A 12264-nucleotide genomic window follows, 5' to 3' on the forward strand; every position below is an offset into this window, starting at 1 on the left:
ATGGTGTATATGCCTATATGGCACAGTTGAAAATGTAATAACCAAATATGGCATGCCCCGGCATAATGTATCTGATATCCTGTGGCACTTCCGCCGATGAACTTTTTAGTGTTGTTGATCAGAAGTGAAATGTTTCGAGATTTCTGATCAAATTTAGCATCGTTTTTGAGATTATTTGAAGACCTCTAGGTGGTTGCCTGGTCTACGAAGATGGTAAGTCTTACTTCAAGTTAAAAGCTCAATTATCCTAGCTCAGTTTTGTGGAAAAACTTTAAATTTTTTTAACCACTCCGTCTGTGACAGTGTCAACTTCTCGAGAGCATTGTCAATTCCGTATCAAATTCGCGTGTAGTATTAAATGCTTTACGAAACTTTCAAAAATTCACAAAAGGATAAATATAATATGCTTTGTATTTTTGTATTAAAGGCTAACTACCATTGGCAAAGTAAGGGGACAGCAAAATCCAGTGGGGTTGAAGATATGGTTTTGCTGCCCAAAATACAAGAATCGTCTATCGTCGAAAATTTGAAGAAACGTTTTATGGATGATCTTATATACGTATCTTTTTGTGTATAGACAAGATAGTTTATCAGTTTTTGAGGTACAATTACTTGTATCTATTTTCCTAAAAGTACATTATTTTATTAACGAGACGGAAATAAACGGCGTGAAGTATTTTGTTTTTAGTAAAGAGTTATATATAGGCCTGGTTTTCAATTTCATTTATTTTAATGCCCGTTACCGAGAATTCACGTTCCTATCTTTTATACTTTTTTTAAAAGAAACTGCAACGGGGTTACTTTTAAGTAAATATATAAGGAAATGTTAATTGCTAATTATGTTGGAAAAGTGGGTGTGTAGATATTAAAAGATTTCTGTGTATATAATTGTGAAGGGTCGTACAAATATGGTGAGATGTTCCTATAGTTCTTTCTCAAAGCACTTTATCACTGTGACTAATTTTGTACTGCTAAAATTGCTGTGCTACTTTCTGAGAATTTCAGACCCTGTTGTAATTTCCTGATGTTTCCCCATCTCAGCTGGGGGCAATTTCCAGTCAAATCCATCAAATGTACTACAATAACAGTTATTTTTTTAAACCAGTTGCAAGACTCAAATGAGGCATGTGGATGTATGCGCATCAGTAGAAGTTATATACCAATATTTAAGCTAGGCAACCTAACCCACTGCTAAAGATCGTTGGATTTGCTAGATGAAATTGCAAATTGATGTAATATATTACTTTGGGATTATTGCATTTTTCTTTGCAAAATAAATAGACCTATTTTGATTGGCAATGACAGGGTGGAAGGAATATTGACTTTTGTTTTTGATTAATTACAATCATCTGAATATATAGATTGACTACAGTAGGGAATTTTCCATTTGAAATTGCAAATAAGAGATGCCTTGGGTTAGATTTTAAAGCACTATTCTTGAAGTGTGATAACATTGTCTAGGTATAAGATGGAATATCTGTTAGCCAACAGTTCCCAATGCTATATCAGTAGCAAATGTATATAATACAATGTTTGGAATAAAGATAAAGGATTTATAAATATTGTATTTCATCTTAATATAACTCAGACATATATTGGTGATGTGCTCATTGCTGTCAACCCTTTCAAGCAGCTATCTTACTTTACTGAGAAGGAGATCTACCAGTACCAGGGGGCTGTATGTATTACTAACTTATTTTTAAAACTCTTTCCAAAACCATGCAGTTGACAAACAAATTCCAAACCATTCACTGAGATTACTGACAACTTAGCATTTTGAAGGCCAATTATTCTTTACTAGGAAAAATCCTCCCTTGATTCATTCCTCTTGATTAAACCAAAGGGGATGGCAACCAACCCTTATTACCTCATCAACTTCAGACCATCTTTGATATTTGTGCAAGATGACAGTGTTGTGTTTTTTTATATTACTGTATTTTTTTACCTCACCTAGGCAAGGGCTCTCTGAATTCTTTCCCTGCAGCAACACATTGATTGAGCTGCCACGTTCAATTTACACGTGATAATATTTTCATTTAAGGCAACCTATGAAAACCCTCCTCATATTTACGCTCTGGCTGACAGTATGTTCCGCAATATGTTGATTGATATTGAAAGCCATTGTGTTATCATAAGGTACAGTACTAGGAAAGTAATTTACAAATTTCAAAATTCATCAATTAATAGCTTAATTGCCAAAATATCTTGTCAACTGGAGCTGGTCATATAAATTCTTAGCTACATTTTGTTTAACCACCCCCTGGTATTTCAAACAACATAACTAAGGTTGGGGAAGAGGTGGGGTTGTAATGGGCTAGGGGTGACTACCTCTGCCCCCTTCCCCTAATCTAGTTCCTTGCAGGACCCTTGTATCTGTGGATGTCTAGGCTGAGGAAGGTACAAGAATATCCCCCACTTCCCAGAGGTGTTTTACTTTACCCCCTTAGAATTCAACACCCATGCCTATGCCATTTGTGTAATTCCTTTCAGTGGAGAGAGTGGAGCTGGTAAAACTGTGAGTGCCAAATTCATCATGAGTTATCTTGCAAAAGTGTCTGGTGGTGGTCCTAATGTCCAGGTTAGAAACTTTCTCAGTTAGAAATACATATGTTTGATTTGTTTAAACTATTCGAGTATATGAAAGTTGTAGAAATCTGTTGCCTATTTAAATTAGCACTTGGATTTAAATTAAGACTGAATTATTTTAGAGGTAGTGTAGAGTTTAAACTTTGCTATTCGTTCAGCTGGTAATGTATTTGTGTATGATTTTTTGTACATTGAAGGAAGATTATCAGCAGGAGGCCAGGTTTAAGGTATGCAGTTTAGTGTAGCTTAGAATAGATGCTGCTTTCTTAGAATAGTTTATGGTTTTATTCAACCATTGTCTAACCAGTTCAGGCATTCAAGAGAGAGTTTAATTATTATTAGGTTAACAAAAGAGTGTGCAGACTTGTGTTCATGAGTTGAAGTTAAATCAAGATAGATATTTGATTGATACTTCAGCCTCCCAACGACATCATGATTGCTCATGGTATGATAGCTTTGAGAAAATGACATACATCTGTTGTTCTATATCTAGAGAGTGAAAGATGTTATCCTAGAATCGAATCCACTGCTAGAAGCTTTTGGAAATGCAAAAACAGTGAGGAATAACAACTCTAGTAGATTTGTAAGTGAATGATACGCTTCTATCTTTTCATGTGCACATATACTATTGCTTATTAGTATACACCCGACTATTGTCTATTACAAATCCTACATTCTGATTGGCTACTCAACCATTGTCTATTCGTGATGGTGAATGTTTGGGAAAAATTTGCTCGTGCGACCGTATAAATTTGAATTAATTAAATTATTTTTCGGTTTAATTGCAGTGTATCAATTATTGTCTCGAAATTAATATATCTAGGTACAGGGTGTATACTAAAACAATTAGACAACTTGCCCTCGTTGTTTATGAGCAAATAGTTAACTTGGGCTTTGCCTTCATTGACTATTCGCTGATAGACAACTCGGACTCTTTGTCTAATTTTTAAATATATCAGTGGTGGCATATGGTGCATGCAGCATTGATGTTGTGATTGTGTTTTATTTAAGGGGAAATACGTTGAGATTCAGTTTACAAGAGGCGGTGAGCCGATTGGTGGAAAGATTTCAAACTTTCTACTGGAAAAGGTACCCATTTATTAGTTATGTTTTCAAGTGAGAGTATGTTCTTTCCTAAGTTTCTGACTCGGCACTCCTGTGTGTTATAGTCTCGTGTGGTTTTACAAAATCCCGGTGAAAGATCATTTCATGTATTTTATCAAATTTGTGCTGGAAGCTCTACTGAAGACAAAGGTATGGTTTGAAATCCCTGTCTTTTCCTAACAGGATGAGGCAATTATTTAAAAAACAAGGCTTAGGATTAAGTGCTTGAAATTTTGCAATGATGTTGTTGTGGAAGAAAGTTGAGATGAAATCAAATGTGTTTGCTTAGAAATGCTTGGTGTATCGGACGCAAGTTATTTTTATTATCTAAATCAAAGTGGAACATATGATGTCGAGGGAACTGATGATAAGAAAGAATATGAAGAAACTAGGGTAATTTGATCTCTAAATTAACTTTATTTATACTGGATAGCTCTATCAGTTTTAAACTGTTCTTCCTAGAGGTCCAGTAAGGATCATCTCTTATTGATCTAGTGTTACTACAGGGGGAAACCTAAACTAAACTAACTTTATTTATACTGGATAGCTCTATCAGTTCTAAACTGTTCTTCCTAGAGATCCAGTAAGGATCATCTCTTATTGATCCAGTGTTACTACAGGAGGAAACCTAAACTAAACTAACTTTATTTATTCTGGATAGCTCTATCAGTTTTAAACTGTTCTTCCTAGAGGTCCAGTAAGGATCACCTCTTATTGATCTAGTGTTACTACAGGAGGAAACCTAAACTAAACTAACTTTATTTATACTGGATAGCTCTATCAGTTCTAAATTGTTCTTCCTAGTGGTCCAGTAAGGATCATCTCTTATTGATTGAGTTCTAAAGTTTTGAATATTTCCAGGTGGCTATGGATACTATGGGCATTAGTCTTGAGGATCAGGCAACTGTATTTCAGTTGGTTGCTGGTATTTTGCATATGGGGAATATTAGTTTTGTAGAAGAAGGCAACTATGCTAGACCAGAAAATGATGAATGTAAGCTTCTGAAATTTAAGTCTCATACTATTGACCATCTTATAGAGCATCAATATTTTTAGTTTAGGACAAAAGTTTGATCGCAAACCCGTTTGTTGCTATTGATGCTCCCATACTAACAATCAAACCCAGCTCACCTATCTGAAACCTTACTTTCTCTAACTCGAATGAATTTTCTTAGAAGTTATGTGTGGCTTTTATGTAGGACTACCTGCCAGTCTCTCAAGTGACTTAAGGTTTTCTCATCCTTAGATTTAGAATATCCTGCGTATTTATTTGGTATCCAAAGCAGTGCTCTTCGAGAGAAATTGATAAGGTATGGCATCATGAAATATTAGTGGTCACAGTGTTCCGTTGACTCGTATTCGAACTAATGTAACACTTTCTACCTTCCAGTCGAGTCATGGATAGTAAATGGGGTGGCAAGTCAGAAATCATTAATATGACCTTGAATGTTGAACAGGTAACAAACTATTTAGCATCAAATGTGGTATAACAACTGCCTAAAATAGACAAAACACTTCTCGACGTTTCGACCTGAGGGCCTTCGTCAGGAGAGTTAGTAAGATTTCAAAGGAGTTTATTGAGTTTTGAAAGGAGTTCATTCTTAAATCCTGAAAACCCATTTTTTGTTGACCAGGCAACCTACACCAGAGATGCATTAGCGAAGGCGTTGTATTCAAGAATATTTGATTATTTAGTCATGGTAAGAAGTATATTACACTAAATATAGCTATATTTATAAAAAGCCTGCGCTCTGACGCAGTTTGTGGATATATTGCATGTTTCTGGTTGGTCAACTATAACCGCAGTGGCAAATCACAAACATACTTGGGTTGCAACCTACGTCATACACAGACATTTCATAAAAGTCTATACAGAAGGTCATGCCTTACCAATAATACCAATAATACAGACATTCTTCTTACCTCTCTTTACCTCTAGAGGTTTAAAGCCAGAGTATTTATTCGTTAGAGGAAGGGTGTCGCTAATTACTGCAGTATTTATGAAGTAATAAAAAATGAACATTTTCAATTTTTGTTTAGCGTGTTAACATGGCAATGAAAACAGATAAAGAAGAGATTAATATTGGTATCCTAGATATTTATGGTTTTGAAATATTCGAGGTACGTTTTGGCCGAAATGCGTTAACGGTTACCTTTCTTACGTGTTTTCAAACCCTTGCGACTTACATCCGTGTTTTTTTCCACAGAGAAACGGTTTCGAACAGTTCTGTATCAATTTTGTAAACGAAAAACTCCAACAGATTTTCATCGAATTGACGCTAAAAGCTGAACAGGTCCGATCCTTCATTTCCTCTCTGTTGGTGATCAGTTCCTGGTCTCGATCTGATGTCTTCAGTTTAATCCTTTAGGAAGAATACATTCAAGAAGGCATCAAATGGTCTCCTATTGATTATTTCAACAACAAGATTGTATGCGATCTCATTGAAGCCAAGGTGCGTACATTTTAATTTCATAAATTATCAAAACGCGAGGTGTGTAACTTTACCTGATGCAAGCGTCCGAAGATCTCTTTGCTCCGCTTCGTTACCTCAGTTTCACTTGCCTTGAAATGAAATTGATATTCTTCTTTTTCGTTTGTTTAGAGACCACCTGGTATTATGTGTGTTCTGGACGATGTGTGTGCTACAATGCATGCTCAAGGAGAAGGTGCTGATATGAAACTCTTGCAGGTAAAATGCACCTACAACAATCTTGTCCAACAAGAATCTGGCATGCCCTACCAAACCTTGAAACAAATAGCCCATTTCGTACTATTAAAGAAACAAATAAAGTTGTTTAACCATTGGTCTAACTTAACCTCTCTAACAATAGCCAGTATATATTACTTCCTTGTATAAAGGTGTGTACCAAGTACGATTCTCCAAAGTTTCTCAGTGTTTCAAAATGGATTCTCGTTTCTAGAAACTTGAAGGTGCTGTTGGATCTCACCAGCATTTCAATGGCTTCAGTTCGGGATTCACCATCCATCATTACGCTGGCAAGGTAAGTATTGTTGATATATTGATTCGTATAGGATGTACCATCAAATCTTTGTGTGCTACCATCAATGACTACCATCGCTTCGTTCTTTGCCCGTTAGGTGACTTACGAGGCGAATGGATTCTGTGAAAGAAACAGAGATGTTCTGTTCAATGATTTGATTGAGCTGATGCAAAGTAGTACAAGGTTTGAACAATTTCTGTTTGTGCCAACTTGGTCAGCTTCCGTTAATTGTACAGTGCAGTTGTAGGAAAGTCGTATTATTATACACCAGGTAACGCCTCTTCCTTCTCAAGTTTCGTTTCTGATTTTTAAAGTATTTTTCCTTTGTGCATTCGTGGGCACTTTCCTGAGATACCAAGGGGAACGAAGGCAAGCCAACTCCTAGCAAAATCAAGTCTTCTGCATAATTTATCTATTATCCCAGGTTTAATCAAGGTTTTTCTGGGGTGCTTTCATCGCTAAATTCGCCCAGACAAGATTTCCCAAAAGTTCAGATTGAAGCAGAATCCTCCATGCAACGGACTCTCATTCTTGAATTTCAGTCACCTTCGAGTATTTACAATGAAATGCGATTTTTTTCTCAGACTCAAGCAAACCAGCTGGTGGACAGGCTGACCAAGTGCACCCCGCATTACATTCGTTGTATTAAACCTAACGAAACGAAGAAAGCGAGGGATTGGGAAGGAGATCGAGTGAAACCATCAGTGGATATTTGGGTTTGGAGAATATTCGTGTGAGGAGAGCAGGCTTTGCTTACAGAAGAGAATTTGATAAATTCTTGATGAGGTATGGAGTACGGTTCTTCGTAGATCTTCGGTCGTTGTTTTGGGTGGGGACAGGGTTAGGGTGGGATCTACCTAAAATTGCCCCTCTCAACCTTGCCTCGGATACACAGGCGATTTTCCTCTCCTGGTGTATGTTATCAAGTAAAGTCACAGAATACTTACTTTGTCAAGCAATAACAGCTGTGTACATAGCTCACTCAATAACATACACTAGAAAGAGAAAATTGGGACTCGCCCGTCTAGCCGGTGATTTATTAACCGACGGAGAATTTCGACTTACGGTGATGTTATTTTAAGATACGCCATCTTAACGCCAGAGACATGGCCACATTGGAGGGGGGATGTGAAGCAAGGTATCGAACATATGATGAATTCAGTTAATATGGAAAGAGATCAGTGGCAAATGGGAAAGACTAAGGTCTTCATTAAAGCTCCTGAATCGGTAAGAACCGTTGATCTTCGGACAGTATTCGGATACAGCCGTGTTGTCAGTATTGCATGCACTATATATTGGTAACTGTGATATTCTGTTTTCAGTTGTTCTTATTGGAAGAAGTTCGTGAGAGGAAATTCGACACTTACGCTAGGACGATACAGAAGGCATTTCGACAATACAGAATGCGCAAATTCTTTGTTGATCTTAAACAACAAGGTCGGTTTCCTTGTACCATTACCTTTATCATTTTCGTTATTACCATTATCACTTTATCATCATTACCATTATCCATCATTATCATTTAAATGCCACAAACATTCCAACATCACTACTATTATCCATCACCATTATCATGCAACTGCCACAAGAACCCTATCGTCACTAAGTTCTATTATCCATCATTATCATACAAACACACCAGACAACTCATCATCACTACTATTATCCATCATTATCATGCAACCACAATAAACATCCCATCTTCACTATTATTATCCATCATTACTATCATAATCGCCAAATTCCTGAACAATGGTTATAACCTCATCCCTAAGATATATTAATACCAAACTCTTGTGTCTTTAGCCTCTGATATTCTGTATATGAAGAAACAACGACGAAGGCTGACCCTAAATCGTAACTTTGTTGGTGATTACATTGGCTTCGATACCAATCCGGCATTAAGAGCACTAGTAGGTGGGTGTGAGACTTTCATTTTCTTGGCAAGGTCGCCATCGATTGCGATGTATTTTCTTCTGGTAGTTGGTCTTCAAGTTCTTTAATTTCCCGGGGTTTGTTTCCAGAAAAACGTGAACGAATAGAATTTGCCATCACCGCTACTAAATATGACAGAAGATTCAAGGTAAGATTGGTGCCTTAACCCCTCCCCCCTGGGTGTACAATCGGCCTTCCAGCTAGCCTCACTCCTAGCTTCACTTCTTCACACCTACCTTGGCCTCTGAGGTAAATCACCCTGCTGTACCTCCCCCTGTGGGTAAACGTCGTGTCTCCCTTCCCGCTTGTGAAAGACGTTTCTGTGATTCACCCTGTTAACAAGGATGACCACTTTGTCTTATATTTCATGCTTTCTCTTGTATTTTCTACAGCCCAGCAAAAGAGATTTATTGTTATCAAGCAAGCATATTTATCTCATTGGGAGAGAAAAAGTAAGTGAAGAAAATATCCGGTGAATTAAAGTATTCTGAAGCTCGTTCATTGTGTAGCGGGACCGTATAATAACAACCATTTGTTTCTCAGGTCAAAAAAGGTCCCGAAAAAGGCAAGGTTTTTGAAGTCGTTAAAAGAAAGTTGGAACTTAATCAAATTGGAAAAGTCTCTCTTAGGTAAATGAGCTCAAAATACAACTGTGCTCTTAGAAACACTTCTAACACACGCCTTCATTACTGGCAAAATTTAGTTTCCATTTCAAATCCACCAGTACCTAAGTTTCAACTATATACTTGTATCATTGTTAAGGCCTGTTTACACTTGATTTTCCTCTTTTGATAGATGTGAACGAGTAATTAGTTACGAATGCTCTGATGTATAAGAGCTCTTATTTGAACATCCGTAACTAATTCACTCGTTCACATCTATCAAAAGAAGAAAATCGCACGAAAAATCTAACTTTTCACACCTAGTTGTTCGTATAATCTTCATGTATTTCGACTGAAAAATCCATTTTCTGTTTTCAAATTAATATTTCAGTACGTTACAAGATGATTTCGTTGTACTTCACGTTCCTGGGGAATACGATACGGTCTTTGAGACTGTCTTTAAAACAGAACTTCTCACAGTACTCACAAAGAAATACGAAGCTGAAGTCGGCAAGACTTTGACTATAGATTTCCGTGACAGGTAAGACTGGATTAAATCATGATTCATTCAGGAGAGTCAATTGGTTGACATTTCTTTATGTTTCTCTAGTATTACCGTGACCGTGAAGAAAGAGGGCTGGGGAGGAGGCGGAACACGCACGTTGGCGTTCACGTGCGCAGGTCAAAGTGATTTCTCCACACTTGCTCCGTCAAGTAAAACTCTGAAGATTACCATCTGTCAAGGCTTGTCTAAGGATACACGTATGTTGATTGCATTATACATATTGTTCGTATAAGATAGATTTAAACTGTTCTTCCTAGAGGTCCAGTAAGGATAATCTCTTATTGATCCAGTGTTACTACAGGAGGAAACCTAAACTAAACTAACTTTATTTATACTGGATAGCTCTATCAGTTCTAAACTGTTCTTCCTAGAGGTCCAGTAAGAATCATCTCTTATTGATTCAGGGTTACTACAGGAGGTTACCTAAACTAAACTAACTGCATTTATACTGGATAGCTCTATGCAATTTTTCCCTGGGAGTCCAGTATATAATGACCATTTCTTATCTAACTTGTTGTGTTACTACAGGAGAAAACCAAAATCCATCTTCACCAATTTACCATTAGGCAAGGCTATGGCACAGTAATCTCATCTCATCATATAAATCATATATTTTAGGTCCTGGTCTTCGTCAGACTAGTAGTAATCCATCTAATAAACCACACCGTGCAGCTCCAAGCGGACCACGCCAGTCTGGTGGTCAGGAAAGACGATATAGCGGATCACTAAAACGTTACTCCGTGGCAGGAAACCAGGCTCATCCGAATCTACCGAAGTCTGGAGCCCAACACAAAGCTAAACGTGGCTCTAATGTTAACCCTAATGCGCAGTTTATGCAGACACCAGAATCTGGGGCTTGTGGGTAAGTCTGTTTGTTTGTTTGTTTGTTTTGTTCATTTTGATAGTTCTCTTGTTCGGTTCCCTGGTTCTTCGTTTGTTTACACTGTCGTTGTTATAATCAACTTATAATTTTCCTAAAATACTGTCCCTATAATCCCTGAACAGTATTTATTACTTTTGTACTTCATTAAACTCGGAACCATATGTTGACTTTGATTTTGATACGAAACAAGACGCCTGTTCTGGCGTTAACTCCGGCGTGCCGCGCACGTACCAGTCTTCAATATAAAGTTTCTGAACATAAACAATAGAGTTTATACTCATTTAGATGCCCTGCCAACGTAAATGTTATTCGATCGCGAAATTCAGAAGCACATCTAGTGAACTTTGACAAAATGTTTAACACTTGGTAAAGTTTAAAAATATGATTGTAATCTGTGTAATCTCTCAGTTTAAGTGGAACAGAGTTGAAGAAAGGTTACCAAAATCATCATCAAAATGGCGTAAAAAATAAAAATAACAACTCGAGGTAAACTTATGGAAGTAAAACTAACGTCTTCTCAATCGTTATCATCAAAGTTTTTACCAAGATTTAAATAATTACAACTAAAAATTAAAGTTTTAAACCTTAACTTAACCACAGTCTAAACTTAATCTAAACTAACTTTATTTATACTGGATAGCTCTATCAGTTCTGAACTGTTCTTCCTAGAGGTCCATTAAGGATAATCTCTTACTGATCCAGTGTCACTACAGAAAGAAACCTAAACTAAACTAACTTTATTTATACTGGATAGCTCTATCAGTTCTAAACTGTTCTTCTTAGAGGTCCAGTAAGGACCATTTCTTATTGATCCAGGAGGAAACCTAAGCTAACCTTATTGATACTGGATGGCTCTACCAGTTCTACACTTTCAATACGCTAACTAGCCCTAATCTTACGTCTCATTAACAGGATCAGTCGTAATATCTCTGGAAAGCTCGGCAACTCGAAGCGCCCACCTGCCCCGGGCAGACCGAAGCCAAAGCCTGGTCTCCCGCCAAAGCCTTCCCTCCCACAATGCCGTACTCTCTACGCATATGATGCTCAAGATACTGAAGAATTAAGTTTCAACGCTGGAGAGATTGTCGATATTTTGAAAGAAGGTAAGCTGTTGTGTTGTGTGCAATGCAGTACTTTATGTAAGTTCTTATGTATATGTAGCGGCTTCGTTCAATCTGCGGTTCAATAAAAGCCGTGATAGAAGAAAAAATGATAGCAAAATGTTTGCGGGTTTTCCGCAGGAAAAAATGTCTCATTTCAGAATCCTCTTATTCAGGCTTTAATTTTTCTTCTACCCTAAATCCTGTGCTGACCATATTCCATTTACCTGACCTTCGCTTATTTCTGACCAAAATCACTGCAGTCTATCATTCCTACCCTAATCCGGCGTTGAGATCTGTGACCTGACCGAAAATGATTTGTACTTTCAGAGGACTCTGGCTGGTGGACGGGTCGCCTGCGAGGGAAGGAAGGACTATTCCCTTACAATTACGTTGAAAAAATTTAACTCAACCTCGCTCACAAGAGTCGGTTTTTGCGATGAAAATACCGCACAGTACCATCAGCTTATACGAGGCAAAAATTAA

General features: G+C 37.4%; 1 protein-coding gene across 1 annotated transcript; it reads left to right on the top strand.

Annotated features, from left to right (window-relative positions):
- Positions 1-93: 93 nt before the first annotated feature.
- On the top strand, positions 94-12203 carry LOC114529296 (unconventional myosin-Ie-like). The gene is given in 32 exon segments (XM_028551052.1): positions 94-213; positions 428-559; positions 1589-1678; positions 2042-2136; positions 2491-2578; positions 3080-3169; positions 3598-3675; positions 3756-3840; positions 3980-4083; positions 4552-4684; positions 4937-5000; positions 5081-5147; positions 5325-5390; positions 5731-5811; positions 5898-5984; positions 6060-6143; positions 6294-6380; positions 6613-6693; positions 6791-6876; positions 7118-7398; positions 7401-7479; positions 7776-7920; positions 8016-8130; positions 8500-8610; positions 8718-8776; positions 9021-9080; positions 9172-9257; positions 9622-9771; positions 9841-9992; positions 10414-10657; positions 11591-11781; positions 12109-12203. Coding segments are annotated over 32 exon segments (3351 nt in total). The 5' UTR covers positions 94-210; the 3' UTR covers positions 12186-12203.
- Positions 12204-12264: the final 61 nt, after the last annotated feature.

The sequence above is a fragment of the Dendronephthya gigantea genome, unplaced genomic scaffold, assembly GCF_004324835.1.
Source record: "Dendronephthya gigantea isolate DGI-Jeju-01 unplaced genomic scaffold, DenGig_1.0 000056F, whole genome shotgun sequence".
Lineage (NCBI taxonomy): Eukaryota > Metazoa > Cnidaria > Anthozoa > Malacalcyonacea > Nephtheidae > Dendronephthya > Dendronephthya gigantea.